General features: G+C 42.8%; 1 protein-coding gene across 2 annotated transcripts in view; it reads right to left on the bottom strand.

Moving 5' to 3' along the window:
• Nucleotides 1-20,591, bottom strand: part of RCAN3 (regulator of calcineurin 3) — a 33,019-nt gene extending 12,428 nt beyond the window's left edge. Inside the window, exons 1-2 of one of the 2 annotated variants that reach the window (XM_086328467.1) lie at nt 20,243-20,591; nt 10,165-10,419 (exon numbers count right to left, since the gene is read on the bottom strand). In XM_086328467.1, the coding sequence (XP_086184593.1) occupies nt 10,165-10,359 (195 nt within the window). In that variant the 5' untranslated portion in view covers nt 10,360-10,419; nt 20,243-20,591. The remainder of the gene's footprint in view (nt 1-10,164; nt 10,420-20,242) is intronic. The other variant, XM_086328472.1, reaches the window with a different exon arrangement.
• Nucleotides 20,592-21,025: the final 434 nt, after the last annotated feature.

The raw sequence follows: 21,025 nt of genomic DNA, 5'->3' as shown, positions 1-21,025 counted from the left end.
TGGTTGGATCTCCTTGCAGTCCAAGGGACTCTCAAGAGTCTTCTCCAACACCACAATTCAAAAACATCAATTCTTCGGCACTCAGCTTTCTTCACAGTCCAACTCTCACATCCATACATGACCACTGGAAAAACCATAGACTTGACTAGACGGACCTTTGTTGGCAAAGTAATGTCTCTGCTTTTGAATATGCTGTCTAGGTTGGTCATAACTTTCCTTCCAAGGAGTAAGCGTCTTTTAATTTCATGGCTGCAGTCACCATCTGCAGTGATTTTGGAGCCCCTCCAAATAAAGTCTGACACTGTTTCCACTGTTTCCCCATCTATTTCCCATGAAGTGGTGGGACTGGATGCCATGATCTTCGTTTTCTGAATGTTGAGCTTTAAGCCAACTTTTTCACTCTCCTCTTTCACTTTTATCAAGAGGCTTTTTAGTTCCTCTTCACCTTCTGCCATAAGGGTGGTGTCATCTGCATATCTGAGGTTATTGATATTTCTCCCGGCAATCTTGATTCCAGCTTGTGTTTCTTCCAGCCCAGCGTTTCTCATGATGTACTCTGCATATAAGTTAAATAAGCAGGGTGACAATATACAGCCTTGATGTACTCCTTTTTCTATTTGGAACCAGTCTGTTGTTCCATGTCCAGATCTAACTGTTGTTTCCTGACCTGCATATAGGTTTCTCAAGAGGCAGGTCAGGTGGTCTGGTATTCCCATCTCTTTCAGAATTTTCCACAGTTTGTTGTGATCCACACAGTCAAAGGCTTTGGCCTAGTCAATAAACCAGAAATAGATGTTTTTCTGGAACTCTCTTGCTTTTTCCATGATCCAGCGGATGTTGGCAATTTGATCTCTGGTTCCTCTGCCTTTTCTAAAACCAGCTTGAACATCTGGAAGTTCACACTGAGTAATAAGGGACTGGATTTTTGTTGTTATAAAGGACATTACAGGAACCATGGCCAAACTTGAATGGGGTCCAAGGATTAGAATGATGTAATGTGTCAACGTCAATTTCCTGAATTTTGTTTTTGTTTTGTTTTCTTAGAACGCCGTTGTTTGTAGCAGATACATATTAAAATATTGGTGGTAATGGCCACCGTGGCTGGCAACTCACTATTAAAATGGTTTAGAGAAAAAGTCCTTTGTACACCCAAACTAGGAAAAGCAGTTCTATTATTCAGTGACCCCAAGTGTCACTCCTCCAGACAGGCTTTCCCTGAGCACTCTAGTTAAACACTGTCACCCATCAAGCCGTTCTCTAGCCCTCCTCTGTCTTTGTTTTTTTTAAGTAATTTTGTTTATTTTTGGCAGTGCTGGGCCTTCACTGCTAGGTAGGCTTTTCTCTGGTTGCAGCCAGTGGGGGCTACTCTATAGCTGTGACGCACGGACTTCTCATTTTGATGCTTCTCTCCTTGTGGACCACAGGCTCTACGGTGCACGCGGCCTCAGCGGTTGCGGCTTCTGGGCTCGACAGCACAACAGGCTCAGGAATTGTGGTGCACGGGCTTAGTTGCTCCGCCGCTTGTGGAATCTTCCCGGGTCAGGGATTGAACCCACGTCCCCTGCATTGGCAGGTAGATTCTTTACCACTGAGCCACCAGGGAGGCCCTGCTCCACTGTTTTTTCTTCTTCATGTGTGTGTTCAGTCACTCAGTTGTGCCTGATACTTTGCCACCCTGTGAACTGTAGCCTGCCAGGCTCCTCTGTCCATGGGATTTCCCAAGCCAAGAATACTGGAGTGGGTTGCCATTTCCTCTTGCAGGGAATCTTTCCAACTCAGAGAATCAAATCCACGTCTTCTGCATTAGCAAGCAGATTCTTTAACACCGAGCCACTGAGGAAGCCTATTTTCTTCACTGTACTTGTATTATCTGAACTTCTGATTCACTTGTTTGCATGTTAAATATTTTCCTCTTCTAATGTTCTGTTGGAGCTGGAGCTTCATTGCGTCCACCACTGTCTCCCTAGAACCTTTAACCGTGACTGGTACAACACTCAATAAACACTTACTGAATACACAACTCGAGGTCAGTTGTAGAGTCTGTAAACCGATGGTCTCCAAGAACATGACAGCTGATCTGACTGTTCAGTGATCTTTTAATATGCCTGACAATTAGGATAACTAAATTCCTAACTAAGTGATCTAAGACACTTTTCAACTCTTGTTTTGAGACAAAGTATTCACAAGGGAAGCTACAAATATAATAGAAGATAAATGAAGATAGCTTCATTTCAAAATCTTACATCTGAAAATTCCTAAATGTTCTATCTAAGATGGGGCATCTAGGAACATTATAGCAAGTTTGCACTGCTATAATATTCTTACTGCATTTTATAAATCTGTGATAGTCTGGGGGAAAACCTGGTTCTTCACAAAGCAATACATTTGAGAAGCTTTTATCTACAGTTTATGCAAAAGCATGTTAAAAGGAATAAAAATGTTAACTACCAGACTGGCAAAAATGCTTTTTTCTGAAAAAATAAAGTCCCGGTGACGCTACAGAGCAACGGGACTCTCTTGCATGGCTGGTAGGAGCGCAAACAGCTGTAGCCTCACAGACTACTCGACAGTCTCTGCTAAGACTGAAAAAGCACAACCTGATAAGCCAGCAACATCATGCCTGTTTACATACCCTGAGAAGACTCCCCTACTTCCACCAGGATGTACACAGGACACATACAGAACATTCACAACATCACTGTTGCAATAACAACATCTCAAAAATAACCTAAATGTCCAACATAAGAATGAGTAAATAAATAATGCTGTATTTTTAGACTAGGGCAGTATATATAGCAAGGGAAACGGAATATATATTTCAATATGGATTAATCTTATAGATACAACATTGAGAAAAACTGATCTAATTATCCCTTTTATATAAAATTAAAAAATGTAAAATCTTATGTATTTCACTGGAGTTATAGTTTTCAGCATATGGATGCTGCATATCCTCTGTTGGATCTAAGTATTTCATGGTGCTATTGTAATGTTTTTAAATTTCAACTTCCAAATGTTGACTGCTGGTAAACAGACACGTGGCTGATTTTATATAGTGACCCTGTATCCTACAAGCTTCTTAAACTCACTTATTGTTGTTGTTCAGCCACCCCGTCATGTCCGACTCTTTGTGACCCCATGGACTGCAGGACGCCTGTATAAAAGGTCAAACTCACTTATTAGTAGAGTTTTTATGTAGATCTCTTTCTAAAGAGACAATCGTGTCAACTGAAAATAGAGCAAAATTTAAAAACTGTATATACACATATACAGAGTATTAAGCTTGAACTAGAAGAAATGCCAATACAGGCATCTGCCAGTTTTCAGAAGTTTGCTTTATGCCACTTGGCTTTACGAAAGACCTGCACCAGTACCTATTTTCCGTAACAGAAAGAAGTCCAAGGAGGATTCTTCCTTTTATGAAAAAAGGTGAAAATCACATTCAACATCTGTTTTGCAGCAGCTGTCATGGAGGCAGCATGCCCCCCGAGTGGTGAGAGCAGCTCCACCAAGCTCCTTCCTGGGAAATGACCCTCAGCTTCTCAGCATCAAGCGCACGCGCCTGGAACTGGGTCCGTGAGCATCTGTGCTTTACCTTAATTTATTTTGTGCATCTGTTAGCAAGATTGCCCCAAGGAACTGCTTTTCTGCTTTATACCATTTCAGCTTATAAAAGATTTCATAGGAAAACTACTTTCAGAGAGAGGGGGAAAGTAGACCATTTTGGCCTACAAACACACCACTTTCATATTCATTGGAAGGACTGATGCTGAAGCTGAAACTCCAATACTTTGGTCACCTGATGCTAAGAGCTGACTCCCTGGAAAAGGCCCTGATGCTGGGAAAGATGGAAGGTGGGAGAAGGGGACGAAAGAGGATGAGATGGTTGGATGGCATCACCGACGTGATAGACATGAGTTTGAGCAAGCTCCGGGAGTTGGTGATGGACAGGGAGGCCTGGCGTGCTGCAGTCCATTGGGTCGCAAAGAGTTGGACACAACTGAGCGACTGAACTGAAATGAAATATAATAAAAGGTTAAAATTGCATGGGAAATGATAAACTCAGAGTTCAGGATAATGGTTATCTCTGGGAGAAGAGACAAGAGGCTCAACTGTATTAGTAAAATTTTATTTGCTATATTGGGTGGGCCTGTGGTTTTTCTTTACATTAGTCTTTACCTTTTCACACAACCTAGAAAATGCCCCCTTTTTGAGAGGTTGAGATAGTGCCTCCGCACAGGAAGAATCACCAAACTTGGAAGTCATTAGCCTGTGTCTTCCCTGGGCTCCTAGAGAAAGTGGAATCCAAGGCAAGGGCACACACAGGAAGCTTGTTTTGGGAAGTAACCCCATGGGATAAGGTTGGAAGACGGAAGACAGGTTGTCCTCCCGTCCAGGTTGTGTTACCAAGCTGGTCACCTCTGTGAGCAACGGGGGCTTGATCCTGAGAGGAGCCCTGGAAGGAGCCAAGGAATTGGGGGCTGGAGAGTCAGAGAAGGAGGGACTTACTCACTGGCTTCAGCCCCACACTGGTCAAGGACTGCCCCGTCTACACGGCCAAGCAACTGCACAGGCAGCAGAGAAACACTGAGACAAAGGCAAGATGTCCCCGTGCCATGCAGGACAGCTGCTGCCAGCTTACATCCACACACAGCTGAGTGCTCTGGCAACAAGTGGGGTGCAAGCGTGGGCCAACAGGACGTAACATCGGGCATGAGAGGCGCCCATATACATATCAGTTCAGGTCAGTCTCTCAGTCGTGTCCGACTCTTTGTGACCCCATGGACTGCAACACGCCAGGCCTCCCTGTCCATCACCAACTCCTGGAGCTTACTCACACTCATGTCCATCGAGTCGGTGATGCCATCCAACCATCTCATCCTCTGTCATCCCCTTCTCCTCCTGCCCTCAATCTTTCCCAGCATCAGGGTCTTTTCCAATGAGTCAGCTCTTCCCATCAGGCGGCCAGAGTATTGGAGCTTCAGCTTCAGCATCAGTCCTTCCAATGAATATTCAGGACTGATTTCCTTTAGGATGGACAGGTCGGATCTCCTCTCAGTCCAAGTGACTCTCAAGAGTCTTCTCCAACACCTTACATACATATATACATACACAGTACACGCATGTGTACATATTCTATACATATGTACAAAAGCATGCTACAAAGAATAATCAACTCAAGAAAAATGGGGGGTGGCAGTTTTTGATTGTGATAAACATAAAATTTTAACCATTTTTAAGTGTACAATTCAGAGGCGTTAAGTATCTTCGCACTGTTGTACATAAGCACTATCCACTAGAACGTTTCATCATCCCAAATTGAAACCCTGTACTCATACACTGTAACTACTGACTCCCTACTTCTCATAGTCCCTGGCCGTTACCATTTACTTTCTGTCTCATGTAAGTGGAATCACACATTATTTATCCTCTTGTGCCCGGCTTATTTCACTGAGCATACCTTTCAAGATTTACCCACAGGATCAGAATTTCATTAGTTTTTAAAGACTGGACAATATTCCATTGTCTGTATACACTGCATTTTGTTTATTAATTTATTCACTGATGGGCATTTGAGTTGTTTCCATATTTTGCCTATTATGAATAATGCTGCTGTGGACACTGCTGTACACATATATAGTCAAGTCTCTGCTTTCTTTTGTGTATAAACCCAGAAGCAAAATCATGGGATCGTATGATAATTCTATGCTTAATTCTTTAAAGAACTGCCATACCATTTTCCACAGCAGTCACAGGATGTTATGTTCCCACCAACAGTGCACAAAGGCTCCAGTTTATCTATATGCTCGTCAATGCTTGTTTTCTGTTTTCATGATAAGCCATTTTATTGGGTGTCAAGTATCTCATTGTGAAGTTGATTTGCATTTCCCTATTTGTGATGCTGAGCATCTTTCCTGTGGTTATTGGCCATTCATACATCTTCTTTGGAGAAATGTCTATTCAAATCCTTTGCCCAATAATTGGGTGTATATACCCAATTTGGTTTTCGTTGTTGAATTTTAGGAGTTCTTTATATATTCTGGGTATTAATCCCTTACCAGAGATATGATTTGAAAACATTTTCTCCCACTCTGTCGGCTGCCTTTTCACTCTATGAATAGTGTCAGTTGATGCACACATTTTTAGTTTTCATGAAGTCCTAATGTGTCTGTTTTTTCTATTGCTGTCTGTGCTTTTGGTGTCCTGCTAGAGAAATTAATGCCAAATCCAATGTCAGGAAGCTTTCTCTCTCTGTTTTCTTCTAAGTTTATAACTTTAGCTCTTACATTTAGGTCTTGAATCCATTTTTAATTAACTTTTGTATACCGTGTAAGGTAAGGGGCCATCTTCATCCTGTTGCATGTGAATTTCCAGTTTTCCCAGCATTATTTGTTGAAAAGACTGTCCTTTTTCCATTGAATGGTCTTGGCATTCTTGTTGAAAATCATTTGACCATATATGCAAGGATTCATTTCTGGACTCTCTGTTCTATTTACCTGGTCAATATGTCTACCTTTGGGGGAGGCTTTCTTTTTTTAATTAATTAATTTTTTAATTGAATGATAATTGCTTTACAGAATTTTGTGGTTTTCTGTCAAACATCAATCAACACGAATCAGCCATAGGTGTACACATGTCCCCTCCCTCTCGAACCTCCCTCCCATCACCCTCCCCATCCCACCCTTCTAGGTTGACACAGAGCCCCTGTTTGTTCATCTTTATGCCAATACCACACTGTTCTTTTTTTAACTGAGATACAATTGACATTAAGTACCACACTGCTTTGATTACTATAGCTTTGTATTAAGTTTTGAAATCAGAAAGTGTTTGAGTCCTCCAACTTTGTTCTTTTTCAAAATTGTTTCGGTTATTTGGGAGTCTCCTGAGAGTCTATAAATTTCAGGAAGAGTTTTCCTACTTCTGCAGGAAATATCTTTGGGATCTTGACAGTGACTGTGCCAAATCTGTAGACTGCTTTAGGTAGTACTGACACCTTAACAATGTTAAGTATTTCAACCCACGGATGTGAATATCTTTTCATTTATTTGTATTGTCTTTCTTTCAGCAATATTTTGTAGTTTTCAGTGAATAAGTGAAAAACGGGTTCTAAAAGCAAGCTCAATTACTCTGTTACTCTGAAACGACTTGAATAGGATTTCTTTCAGCTCTAAACTTCTATGATTCTCTAGTATTTAATCTAGCCTTGAAGTTAACTAAATTTTTACTAATTCTTGGCCAGAATGGTACTAGATTCAATTAAGTATTTACTCAAACTGTGTTACCTTCCAAGCACTGTTAAAAACACAGTTCACTAAATAGAAACATTCTTCCTTTGAATCTCCCCTTTCAATTTCCAGATTTAAAACAAATCAGTTTTCTCAAAAGACTTACTTCTTCTGGATTGAACGTTGTAATTGGAACATTCAGCAACTGATTAGGAGAATCAGAGGATTTCAGTTAACTTCTAAATATCATTTATTTTTCTTAAGTAATATGTTCTATTCATCTTTAAATTGAGGATATAGAAACCAGATGCTCGACAGGAAGATTTGTATCATGTATATGATTACACGGACCAGAGAAATTTGGGCCAGTGTATCTAAAATCGTAATTTCAGGCTAAATCTCCTACGTACTACTGAACCTCACTCAGCTCTGTACGTCTGTCTTTCCATCACAACTCTGTATCACTAATCCTCAACAAATATCTTACAGAATCCATTCAGTCAACCTAAGAGGTGTTGCTCTGTACTAGGCAACTGTATTAGATGCTAGGTATCACTGATCAAAAAGCAGGACCAGGAGAGCAAGTAGAGATGTCCTAATATATCCCAACCTTTGTCATTAGAAAAACAAATCCAAAATCGTACGGTAAGTAGGTCAGGAGAAACAGTTTTATGTACAAAGGGTAGTGCTTTGTGAACAGACTAATGTAAAAGCGACATGCATTTCTTTATAAAGTCAGGTTCCAGCTGGAGTGCTGCTTTGCATCAACATTTACCAAGATCCCTCAGACACACAGACGTAAAGCAGAAAGAAGAAGCACTCCAATTTCCCCCACCATAAAAACCTAAATTAAATCCTGAAAATCTCTCATGTTCATATCAGAAGGCTGCTTAATTTTTCCTTATTTTAAGAAAGGGAAAACTGGGGTTAAAAACGACAAGTCAATAACACTGGAATGAATTCCAATCTGTTATAGAAAAATTAGGTACTAAACCTGTTGTGCTCTGGACTGAGCCGCTGATTAGCTGAGCACGTGGAAAAAAGCTAACGACCAGGCTGCTGCAGAAACAGAAATTATGAGATAAACTTTTCCTGTGGCTTCTTTTTCTTACAGTTTACTATATTCTTTACTTTTCCTCTGCCACTTCACACCATTTTCAAGAAGCACTGGTGAAAATGTAGAGCCAAAATCCAGCAGTCTAAAATGAAGATTCAGTTTTAGCTGACAATGGTTCCTGTGTCACTCGGTTGACCACTCAGAAGAGGGTAAAAGCTCATTCCAACAATTACAAAGTTAAAAAGAAACAAACACCTTTTCAAATCAGGAAAAAACTAAAATTCTTTTGAAAATAAGGCATTTAATTGGAATCAGAATTATTCTCCCCGTAATCCAAGAGAGGTATTTTTTATTTTGCTTTGTCTTTTGCACACGTGTGGACAACCTGCACAAACAGGTTAGCCCAGGAGAAATTAAAGCAAAAGAAGACACTGACAGAAGAAAACTACAAAGGGAACATTTAATTTTCCCTACACTCAGTACTTTCAAGCGTCTCTAAAGGCATGAGTATTCTATTTTACATCAAATTACTTATCCTCTCCACTGCAGGGCTCTCAAGGCAGAACTGTTTAAGTTCCTACTCTATCCCCTGAAGCCACTGGTACAGTGCCTTACACACTCGAGGCACTCAAGTATGTACTGAGTCAAACTATTCATCATATCAAGTTCTGCTCCACGAGAGTCACCAGAAAGAAAAATACTTGGAAGACATAGATAACAAATTAAAAGGAAGCGTGGTGGGATTTTGAAACAAAGTCTTAGAACATGCAAAATTCATACCAATGGTAGAAATATTTTATTTTTGTGTAACTTAAGATCTACAGGCTTTTGTGAGGCCACCGTGGAATGAAACGCACACACACATTCTCTTTTTTTATAGGTAAATAATGAATGAACCAAAGAGTAGACATCTTCAAAACAATAAATAAATAAACTCAATCGTTTTGCCCTGGGCAGGCTGCAGGAAGTAAGAAAAGAAATACCGAGAACTCTGTTAAAATGAAATTACTGTGCTCATACTCAGTCATTAGGTCGTGTCTGATTCTTTTCCAATCCCGTGGACTGTAGCCCATCAGGCTTCTCTGTCCATGAGATTGTCCAGGCCAGAAAACTGGAGTGGGTTGCCATTTCCTCCTCCAGGGGGATCTTCCCTACCCAGGGACTGAACCCATGTCTCCTGCATCTCCAGCAGTGGCAGGAGGATCCTTTACCACTGAGCCACCTGGGAAGCCCCAAATGAAATCATAAACAGTCCTAATTATGTTATTAGCCTCAGAAAAAGGCTTAAAGTAAGTTTTTCTTTTGTGAATTTACTACCAAGTAATAAGAAGTGAGGCTAAAAGTCACGTAGCTTTTCTTTAACCACAAGCTACAAAAATGAATGACTGAGTGTATCAATGGATGAACTTATTAAGACTTCATTCAGCATTCACTATAAACCAGTGCTTCTCAAAATGTTCGTGGGGTAGGACTGGATTTTAAGCATTTCCTATCTGTTGCAGGCTGATATTCTCATAAAACATAATAAAAATGCCAGAAGGCTGAATCTTTGAGACCTGATGGACTGTAGCCCGCCAGGCTCCTCTGTCCATCGGATTCTCCGGGCAAGAGTACTGGAGTGGATTGCCATGCCCTCCTCCAGGGGACCTTCCCGACCCAGGGATCGAACTTGTGTCTCCCTCATTGCAGGCAGATTCTTTACCGTCTGAGCCACCAGTGAGCCCCAAAATGCCAAAGCAATGTCTAAAGTTTGGTGCACGCTTCTCTACCTGCCATGGACCAATAACAAACTTTGCAAATAGGCCGCCATCAACTGTTTCCCCGAATCCACACACATTCAACACACTACCAAAGGCAGAGAAAGCTAGGGTGTATGCCTACCTTCTGCTCCGGCACCTCAAACACTGCTTCATGGACTCTGCAAGCAAAAAGTGAGGTAGGCAGGTCACTTAAATCCATCATCTCTTCCAAGTCATCTTCATTTTCACCAAAAACCATCTCTTCTTCCTCTTCGTGGTCAGTGCTGCAAAGATCTGACTGGCTATCATTCCAAGACTTCATAGTGTCCCTCAGCATTTTCCTCTAAAAGCAGGTCTTCTCTGTTTTTAAAGTTCAAAGATGTCTACCAGGCATTAACTGTTTAAAAAAAGAGAAAACAACAGAGATAAGATATTGAAGGTTCAGTAAGGTTCCAATTAATCCTCAAGACAGCAATTCATCAAAGGAGGCAATTTTATTCAGGAAAGATCAATCAACGTTGAAATCAACTCATCACAGTCCTCAGCAATGAATTCTATATATACTAATTTGATTTGCTTAGCATATTTTACATAAGATATTTCACAAGCAATGACTTATTATGAAAAAAAAAAGGCTGGAAATTTTATAGTGAAATGAGGTGGCGGGGGCGGGTGGGAATAATACAAAAGGAGATACTATCAACATATACATCAGTTTACAAGCAGGGGGAAGGAAAATGTGAACCAGAACCTCCTTCGCAGATTTGTTTGGGATTTAGGTCCACAACACTGAAACTTGGCAGAGCAGAAGAAAACCCTCACGGATTCGCTCACCATCTGCACCCTGAATATGGCCTGCAAAGAGCTGACTTCACCTTTTTTAACCAATCTGTTCTTTTGAATATACTCTCGAAGAACTAAGTTACACAGAACCGAAAGCTCTATATAAAGTCAGTCTTCGTTAATATCAGCATTATTAACTACAGGCAAAATCTGACATAGAAGACAATTTTAAAAATGTCCTTTCTCTGAATGCTTAAAAATAAATCATTTTACCAGCATGGAGTGGATAGTGTCCCCCTGTTAATAATGAACAGCGACTGCCTTATAAGACTGTTTTTATCCATTTTTATCTCTTCTGATGAACTGCACGCAACACCCACCAGGCAGGTGCCTTGACATTACACACTTCAAGATGCTGGAATTTAAGTCATTACCTATCAGGCACAAGAAAATTAAATAAGCATGATTATTACTACCTCTGCCAAGTCGCTTCAGTCATGTCCGACTCTGTGTGACCCCATAGACCGCAGCCTACCAGGCTCCCCCGTCCCTGGGATTCTCCAGGCAAGAACACTGGAGTGGATTGCCATTTCCTTCTCTAATGCATGAAAGTGAAAAGTGAAAGTGAAAGTGAAGTTGTGTCCAACTCTTAGCGACCCCATGGACTGTAGCCTACTAGGCTCCTCTATCCATGGGATTTTCTAGGCAAGAGTACTGGAGTGTGGTGCCATTGCCTTCTCCGATTACTACCACAATATTACCTAATTTGTGATTTTTCTCTTTTCCTTTTTTTTTTTTAATATACAGCATGTTTCAAATTTATTTGATTACTCTCTTGCCCACAAACCCCATCTTAGGTCATGATGTCTCTTTAAATGACCTGAAAGTCACATAAAGTGGAGTCTCAAGCCAGCATTTACCTGAAAGAGAAAAAAAAAAAGGAACCAAAAGGAGCATAACCAAGTGGCTTCCCATCTCAGGTTGATATAGTTTCCCTTTTTTGTGAAAAAGACCTAATTCCACGTATCTAATATTTTTCTTTTTCACTGTTTTTTTTTTTCACTTCCTTTGACTTACTAACTTCTTCCCTGTGGTGTTGGTCTCCCTCTGTCTTGGGGGAGAAAGTTCCTTCATTAAATTCACATGGTAAATCTACACTTCCCAGGATCCAGATTTTTCACATTCTAATCTGGGTCTGACACATTTTCCAATTAAGATATACACACTTGAATAAAAACAAAGGCAGGACCTTGAGGGGAGCAGAGAAGTTTCTTAATGAGGTCATCTGTTTTAAACAGCAGTTGATATGAATCAAAGATAAAAAAAAGCTCAGGGACCAAAGATCAATTATAAACCAATGTGGGGTAGGCAGTGATGAGTAAAAGCCCAGACCATGAAAATGCTTTGAATCTCATCTTGGATGGAAAAGCTACTTCCAGATTATAGCTGCCCCAGCCGAAGGAAATGAATCAGAATCACCTTGTCATCAGACATTGCTGGACCCCAAACAAACAGAAGGGCTCGGCAGAGCCTTCCATATTTGCCTTAGTGGTTCTCAGACTTTAATTAGCACCCTATCCCTCTGCTGCTACTGCTAAGTCACTTCAGTCGTGTCCGACTCTGGGCGACCCCATAGACGGCAGCCCATCAGGCTCCCCCATCCCTGGGATTCTCCAGGCAAGAACACTGGAGTGGGTTGCCATTTCCTTCTCCAATGCATGAAAGTGAAAAGTGAAAGTGAAGTCGTTCAGTCATGTCCGACCCTCAGCGACCCCATGGACTGCAGCCTTCCAGGCTCCTCCATCCATGGGATTTTCCAGGCAAGAGTACTGGAGTGGGGTGCCATTGCCTTCTCCGTGATTTTTCTCTTTTATTTCAAAGAACATGAAGTTGCAAATAGATTGCTTACAAAGAGTACAATATAGAATGTTAATTATGGGGAAAAATAGTGATTTCCCCCCGTTATTCCACTATATCAATCAGGAAAGGCTAATTCTAAAAAGTAAATCTTCATTTGTTTTTATAAACATTTTCCAAATGTATACTGAGTGCTAGGTACAGGGAGCTATGAGATGAATAAAGCATGATTCCCATCCTCAAGGAGCTCCACCCAGCAAGAGTTTCTCCTCAACGACACCAACCACCTCAAAAGGATCTTGGCACCTACACATTTTTTTTTTTTTTAAATTTGGCTGCACTGGGTCTTGGCTGCAGCATGAGAACTCTTTTTTTTTTTTTTTAATTGGAGGATAATTCCTTTACAACATTGTGTTGGTTTCTGCCGTACAACAACATGAATCAGCCGTAGCTACACATAGGTCCCCTCCCTCTTGAACCTCCGTCCCACCCCCATCCGATCCCACCCCTCTAGGTTGTCACAGAGCACCTAGTTGAGCTCCCTGAGTTACACAGCAACTTCCCACAAGCTAGCTATTTTGCATATGTATATGTTTCTGCTAATCTCTCATTGCCCCCTCTCTCTCCTTCCTCCCCGCCCCCGCCCCCACCCCCTGTGTCCACAAATCTGTTCTCTGTGTCTGCGTCTCTTTTCCTGCCCTGCAAATGGGTTCGTCAGTACCATTTTTCTCAATTCCATGTATATGTGTTGTTATATGGTATTTTTCTCTTTCTGACTTACTCCTCTAGGTTCATCCATTCCACTAGAACTGATTCAAATTCGTTCCTTTTCACAGCATGTGAACTCTTGGTTGCGGCATGCGATATCTAGTTCCCTGACCAGGGATCATACTTGGGTCCCTTACATTGGGAGTACAGGCTCTTAACCATTGGCTCCTATACTTTTTTTTTTCTTTAAACATAAATTTATTCTCTCACTGTTTTAGAGCTCAGAATTTTTTCCCCCTCTTTGGCTGCCCTGCACAGCATGTAGGATCTTAGTTCCCTGACCAGGAATCGAACCTGTGCCTCGTGCATTAGAAGCACACAGTCTTAACCACTGGACCACCAGGGAAGTCCTGCCTCCTATAGTTTTAATGTATTGGTCTCCACCCAGTCTTTCTTCTTCCTTAGCAAACATACTTCTACCCGAGTCCCTGCCCCCACCCCGCCCCAGTTTTGAAAAAAGAAAAATCTTCCATTTGGAGTCTGCCTGCCCCTCAATCCACCTCCCTCTGTCTCTGCTTCCCCTTTTTTAGAGGCGTCCTGGAAAGAGGAATCTCCTTGACTCCCATCACTCCTGAATTTTGGGCAGCTGGACTCCTGCCACCACCTTCCGGCTGAACTGGCCCCGAATGGACAACAGCAGCCTCGTGGGGTTGGCACCTGCCTCTGGGCAGCCTCTGGTCCCACCCATCCACAGTGGGATGTCTCTGTGCCCCCGCCTCCCAGCTCTCCTTCCTCCTCATCTGTCCTCAAAGTGGCTCCTCTCTCTCCACTCACCCTTTACAACTCTCTCTCCTTGAGGTTTCAACCCCATCGTCTTCGTCATCTTACTCTTCCTGAGTGCTTTCATCCACGCCCCAGCATTTAACTACACCACCACCAGTGTTTCTCAACTCTGCTTCCTGCTTCCCTGTGGTTCACCCGCATGACATGTGTCTATCAAGACCGTCTCTCGCTTCCGACAATTATTCTTAAGCCAGGAAAGATGTCACCGAAGTGAAGGGGGAAGCAGGATCTTGGGCACTAGAGGGGATGGTGGTTTGAAAAACAACGTGACCCTGAGAGATTCTAATCTGCCCCCAAGTCCTTCCTGCCTTTGCACACGGAAAATCACAGGTCTGTGTGAGTTACATACCTGGACTCCGCCTCTCTCTCCTGAGGTCTAGACTTGCAGACTAGCCTTTTTATCTTTCCACTGAATATGCCTAACTGGGTAGCCCACAGGCAACTACAACTGTTTAAAACTTCTTCCAGTAGATTATTGTGCTGGACATCTCCAGTCTGGAAAGGGGCCTGATAGGGGGCACATGGTATCTCATTGTGACTTTCATTGTAACCTTTTCTTCAAGACCAAGTTATGTAGGGTAGTCTGTAGCTTTCACAGCACTAAGTTCATTTCGCTGTTACAATACTTACGATTGTTTGTTTACAAACCACTCTTAGCTACCAGAGCATAAGTGCCTTTGAATCCCTAGTCCCTGGCCCAGTTTCTAGCTCACAGTATATGCTTAATAAGGATTGCTGAATGAAAGCAGACAGCGTTGTGATATGGCAGCACAGACAAAGGAAAATTTAATTCTGCGTGAGGATGAAGGACAGCTTCTCAGAAGAGAATTTCAGCAAGAAAAGAATGGGGTGCATTCCAGGCGAAGCCAACAGTCCATGGACAAAGGTGGGGAGACAAAAAGGTCAGCAAGCACCAAGACAGGAGGTCTGCCATGGCCGGAACGGACCACGTTTGGTGGGGATGGTGGGAGACAAAGTCAGAAAGGTGGGTTCGGGCCGGGCTGCCTTGAAAGCAGGGTTGCAGGGTTTTGACATAGAAATTAGTCAAGTTTAGGGCTTCCCTGGTGGTCCGGTGGTTAAGAATCCATTGCAGGAGACACCGTTTAGATCCCTGGTCCATGAAGACTCCACACGCCGCAGGGCAGCTGACCGCAGGCGCCACAACTGCTGAGCTGCACTCTAGAGCGGAGCTCCCCAGCTACAGAAGCCACCACAATGAGAAACCCACACCCCACAGCCAGAGAAAGCCCGTGAGCAGCAAGGAGAGCCCAGTGCAGACAAAAAGAGATAAAAATTAAAAAATTAGTCAATATTAGCATGGTAGTGAAGGTTTTAGGCAATTTAACTTTCAGTGTGACTACCAGTGGGTGGTCTTTTTATCTTATCTTTTAAGAGACACTAATGCTTTATTCCCCGCCCCATTAAGAGGAGGCAAGGAAAACACTGGGCCTGATTGGAGAGTCAGGGAGCTCCAAATGGCTAGATTTTAAAATTTGAGAAAGTCAAGCTATGTTTGGTAAGATTTTCTATTGGTCTCAAGTACCTTCTTCCAACCTCCAAAAAGAAGAAAAAAAAAAAAAATCAGAGCACAAGAAACAATCCTTCAGCTGACTTAAAAAAAAAATTCTTAGAATGTTACACCTTCATTTCCTGTTTTCTACCTTCATTTCAGGGCAACTTTTTCTTTTGATATAATTTCAAACAGAAAAACTATAAGAACAGTACGAGAAATTCCTGTATACCCTTTTCTAAGAGTTATCAACTACTTAACATTTTGGCCCATTTAAAAAATCATTCCCTCATTTTTTTATATACACGTTTTTCCCTGGAACCATTGAGATTAAGACAGTATTGCTCCTTTCACTCTCAAATACTTCACTGTATAAGAACAAGATCATTTTCTTGTATAATCCACAGTTCAGTTATCAAACCAAGTACTTTAACAATGATATAACACTGTTATTGAAATCAGAGTCTATTTTCAAGTTTTGCCAGTTATCCGCTATAACTTACATAGGTTATTTTATAGGTATTTCCCCTTCAGTTTTTTTAGATAATTGTTAAATTATTTGCCTTTCCTCAAACATTATTTCAATAATCTTTATAGTATTGCTACATTTTCTTCACTTATACATTAGTGTATATTTGATACCGTTTAAAGGATGGATTAATGAAATCCCATAGTAACTACAAATAAATCTGAACAATCTTTAAATACGTATCTCAGGAAGATTCGGGCTCAATAATCAGAATTTTCTAGATTTAAACTGTGTCTCCTGCCCCGAGTACTCCTGACCCAGGGATGGAACGCACGCCTCCTGCGTCCTCCCCTGGCAGGTGGAATCTTTACCACTGCACCACCCGGGAAGCCTGCCCCCAGGACTCAATGTCAGGCACGTTAGTTCGCCTCCTTTTCTGTTTCCTCAACTATAAAATGGGGGTAATAAATCCTTATCCAATAAGGATATTAGAAGCACTAAATCAGAGAATACATGCTGGGTGCTCAGAATGATGCTTTGCATACAGCTGGTGCTCAATAATCAATTATTTTTACATAGGCATAATCTATGCCAACGTATTTTTGGGTGGAAAGGATCCCAATAATATCAGAAATTTTGATGGAACTGATATTAAAATTACAAAATGAGAAAAATACACACCCAAATGATCTAATGCCAGGTAGCAAAAAGGACACAAAAATAAAGCTACAAAAACAAAACTAACACTTTGAATCATTTCAAGAAAACTGTTCAGTGGCAGCTATCAATAAAACCAGCTCCAGAGCAACCACTGGTGTGGTGATATAGTTCCAATATGAAATCATGTAAACATTTAAAAACAGAGAGCTAGCTGAAAAAGTCCACGGTGCACTTTTCAAGGACCTCAAAGAACTTTATGTTGTAATTCAGTGCATGCAGTATTAGAGACATCATCTTTCACCTGATGGTTCTCTTGCTGAAGGCCTGCTGTGAGATTTTTTTTTTTGGATATAGCTTAAATCAACATTGTCAACCATTTCATAATTTTCTGATATCACAAATGCAGCTAGATGTGAACAGAGATATGATCAGAATCAACCAGTGGGAAAAACAATCTTAGCACATCTGTAAAGAAATCATAAGTTATTTCAGCTGGTACTTAAGAAATAGCTTGATTTTATTAAGAAAAAAATTTACAGAAGTACACTGCTTCAATGTTGATATTACTGGAGTCTGTTAACTCTGCTCCGCTGCAACTCCTACAAGACTAAGGTGTCCCTCAATTTCCTAACCCAGGGAAATATGGATCGGAAAGGGCTAGACCAATATCCATCAGCTTTTATAAGCAAAAGTCTGTGGTAATCAGGGTTTAGCATCATCTGCAGCACAACTGTAGCTGTGGCTGGCTTCTGGCAAATTGTTTCCTCATGGAAATATCAAATGAGTGGAAAACTCCAAGTAGCATGACCATCTGCTCGGATACAAGCCTTGTGACAAAAGTAATCATCAAGGGAAAATGTCAAGCACGTGAATCTGACTTTGCATTTTAAATTCTGATCAGGAAAAGGTATATTCCTCTTTCAGGATTAAATAATTATAATAATTTTTCAAAACAGTATGCTTCTCAGCTTGGTGAATGTTTAACATACCTTAGCTAGATGCAATTTATTATTTTCTGATGTGATCAATCAATACTGGAAGCAAACAAATACCTCATTTCCAGCTCCACAAGTGCCCTGCTGAATAACCTGGGAAAAGTCATCTGGCTTTTTGAGTTACATTTTTCCTCTCAATATAAAATGAGGAAAATAATCAGAGATGATGTTGAACTACTAGATACCTTTTTAAAATTTCCATATTATAAGTTTAATTCCTTTTTTTTTTTCCTCCAAAAAAAGAACCCTCTGGATTGTCAGTGTGAGGGTTTCAATAGCTATCCTGCAAAGCTGTTATCTTTCACTTCCTCCCCATTCACTGCTTACAGGCAGAAAATCTTACTCCTTTCTAGTAGTTGTGGTGAGGAAAAAAACCGGTGCCATAGTAAAGGTGAAAATTAGATTTTTGAATTTTGTATGTTTCAACGACCTGTGCCCACTTTTCATATGTAATTCAGAAAGGGTCCTGTTATAATTACTGCAATGCAGTGAAGTACTTTCCAGCGGGAGAGGGAAGTAAGAATAACCAACTGGCAGAACAAATGAAGATAACTGGTTTTAAAGAATAACTGAAGTACAGATATAAGGACTGATGCTATTTCTTTCGCAGCATATAATTCATTTCCCCTCACTATAATCTTTACATTCGAGGGGAAAAGTGGAGATCCACTGTCTGTCTGACCTTCACCTCCTGTAGTTCTCTGGGTCTAAATAATAAATGGCATTGAACTTTAGAGCTCCCATTATTTCACAGACTTCAGTCTAATGGATTTCCAAATCACCCTATTTTTCATGATGCTTTGCTGAAGTCTTTCAACCACTATATCCTCCGGCCCCATACAAAATCTGTACTCACTTGTAACATGCACATGTTTAAAAGTTTTACAAATGTTATAATTCAATAGTGGAAAAAAAATCTTGCCTTCTCCAAAAGCACTGAGATCTCTTCCCACTCTAAGAAAGAAGTTTTGCTAACCCAGTAAAACATAAAGCTGACAGCGTGGCTAAAGAAGGGGACCTGAGTTTTCAAGCCTTTCACTGTCTTCCTGCATCAAATGTCCATTTCTAGAAAACCAGTACAAAATCGCCACCAAAAAGCACGACCGTCGGGTGATACACAAACATCTATATTCTGAGTCTCAATATTTTGTGTTTTATAATTTAGTATTTTGAACCACAACTAATGAAACAGTCTTAAAATTAATCATTTTAAATCCTATGTAATCACAGCTACAACGAGTCATGCGTGTGTTTTCCAACGGTTCTGACTCTTTGTGAGCCCATGGACTGTAACCCGCCAGGCTCCTCTGACCATGGGACTTTCCAGGCAAGATTACTGGAGTGGGTTGCCATTTCCTCCTCCAGGGGATCTTCCCGACTCAGGGATCGAACCTGCGTCTCCCGAGTCTCCTGCACCGGCAGGCGGATTCTTTACCAGGGAATCCCTCAATCGATTATCAAATAGTACATGTGAAACTCTATGAAATGCAGAGACTTCCAGGCTTCCGCGGTGGCTCAGCGGTAAAGAATCCGCCTGCCAATGCTGGAGACCTGGGTTCCATCCCAGGGTCGGGAAGATCCCCTGGAGAAGAAAATGGCAACCCACTCCAGTATTCTTGCCTGGAGAATCCCATGGGCAGAGGAGCCTGGCGGGCTACAGTCCATCGGGTCGCAAAGAGTCGGACACGATTTAGAGACTAAACAACAACAGGTAACTTTCAATAAGAGGGAGTTAATACTTTTGAGCACTGCAGTAAAGCGTCACGTTAAATAACTGTTAGTATCTGCAACAAGGACCTGAACTGCTCCCTGCCCTAGACTCCTAATCTCCTGAAGGAGATGATCAGATTTTGCACGGAAGCTGAGACAAGCAAGCTGAAAACAGACCACTACTGCTCTATTGGCCCAGGCAGCAGAAGGAAGCAGACAGACAAGTTTCAAGAAGTTATCCAACAGGTAATGCGATGGTTACCCACGCATCACCGAGAAAGGAGAGCAACAACAAAGATGGGCTTCCACCTTCTGGTCGCCCCGTTTTACCACCTGCCCCCCTTCTGCGTTCAGGAGCAGGTTGGACCTGTCAGCTTTTCAAAAGGTCAAACAGCTGTTGGGAGACAGACCCTTTCTATTGGTTGTGTTCTGCAAATACACCACTCCAGAGCTGTCAGACAACACCCTGGGCGCGAGAAGGGCTGGACCCCGGAGGCAAAGGCGCAGCATCTCTGGGGTCTGGCGCACAGGAGCGCCCACCTCTCCAGGGCACAGGCGGACTGTTTCTTTTTTTTTTTTTTTTGTAACTTTCCACACCCAGTGCACCCCAATCCTCCCCAGAGCCGGGTGCAGAGCCTGCTCGGAGACGCGGGCGCGGGCCCCACTTGGCGAATTGGAGACTCACCTGCGCGCGTGGTCGCCGCAGCAGGCAGGCAGGTAAAGGAAGGAGAGGCCGGGGCTGCCAGACGGGCTACGCGGGAGCTCGGGGTCGCAAAGGGGCTGGGCCTCTGGGGAGACACGGCGGGAGGTGGCCGCGGCTGAATCTGTGCGGCGCCGCTTGCCAGGCCGCCACGCCCTCGGCCCCGGCGCGAGCTACTCCCTGGGCGCAGGGCGCGAGCCGCGACCGGGCGAGCTGGGCGGTTGGCGTTGGGCGCGCGCACCCGGCCCCGCGCGGCTCAGCTCCGCCTCTGGCGAGCGCGCTCGGCGCAGGCGCTTGAGGTCTGCCGCCCGGCAGGGGCGCGCTGGGCCCCGACGCCGACAGGAAGCGGCCACGCCCCTCGCGTGCGGCCGTGTGGGCGGGGCGCGGCCGTGTGGGCGGGGCGCGGCCGTGTGGGCGGGGCGCGGCCGTGTGGGCGGGGCGCGGCCGTGTGGGCGGGGCGCGGCCGTGTGGGCGGGGCGCGGCCGTGTGGGCGGGGCGCGGCCGTGTGGGCGGGGCGCGGCCGTGCGCACTTGGCTTGCATCCCCGGGTTTTCTCTTCCGCGGAGAGCTTGGGGGTCGGGCTGTCATGCTGGGTGCGTGGTGTTCAGGTTCCCCCGACGGCTGGACCTTAGGCGATATTTGCGTCTTGCATCGTGACCAAAAATAGCTTATCTCTCTCTTTTTTTTTTTTTTCCTGTTTGGCCCCATTATGTCGATGGCAAGAATAATTAGTAGGAATATTACGAACATTTACTGCGAGCCAATTACT

This window comes from Bos grunniens, chromosome 2 (assembly GCF_055505025.1).
Source record: "Bos grunniens cultivar Pamir isolate PY7600 chromosome 2, Bosgru_T2T1.0, whole genome shotgun sequence".
Taxonomy (NCBI): domain Eukaryota; kingdom Metazoa; phylum Chordata; class Mammalia; order Artiodactyla; family Bovidae; genus Bos; species Bos grunniens.
The sequence above is the reverse complement of the archived record's forward strand: the minus strand, read 5'-3'. Positions and strand labels throughout refer to the sequence as shown.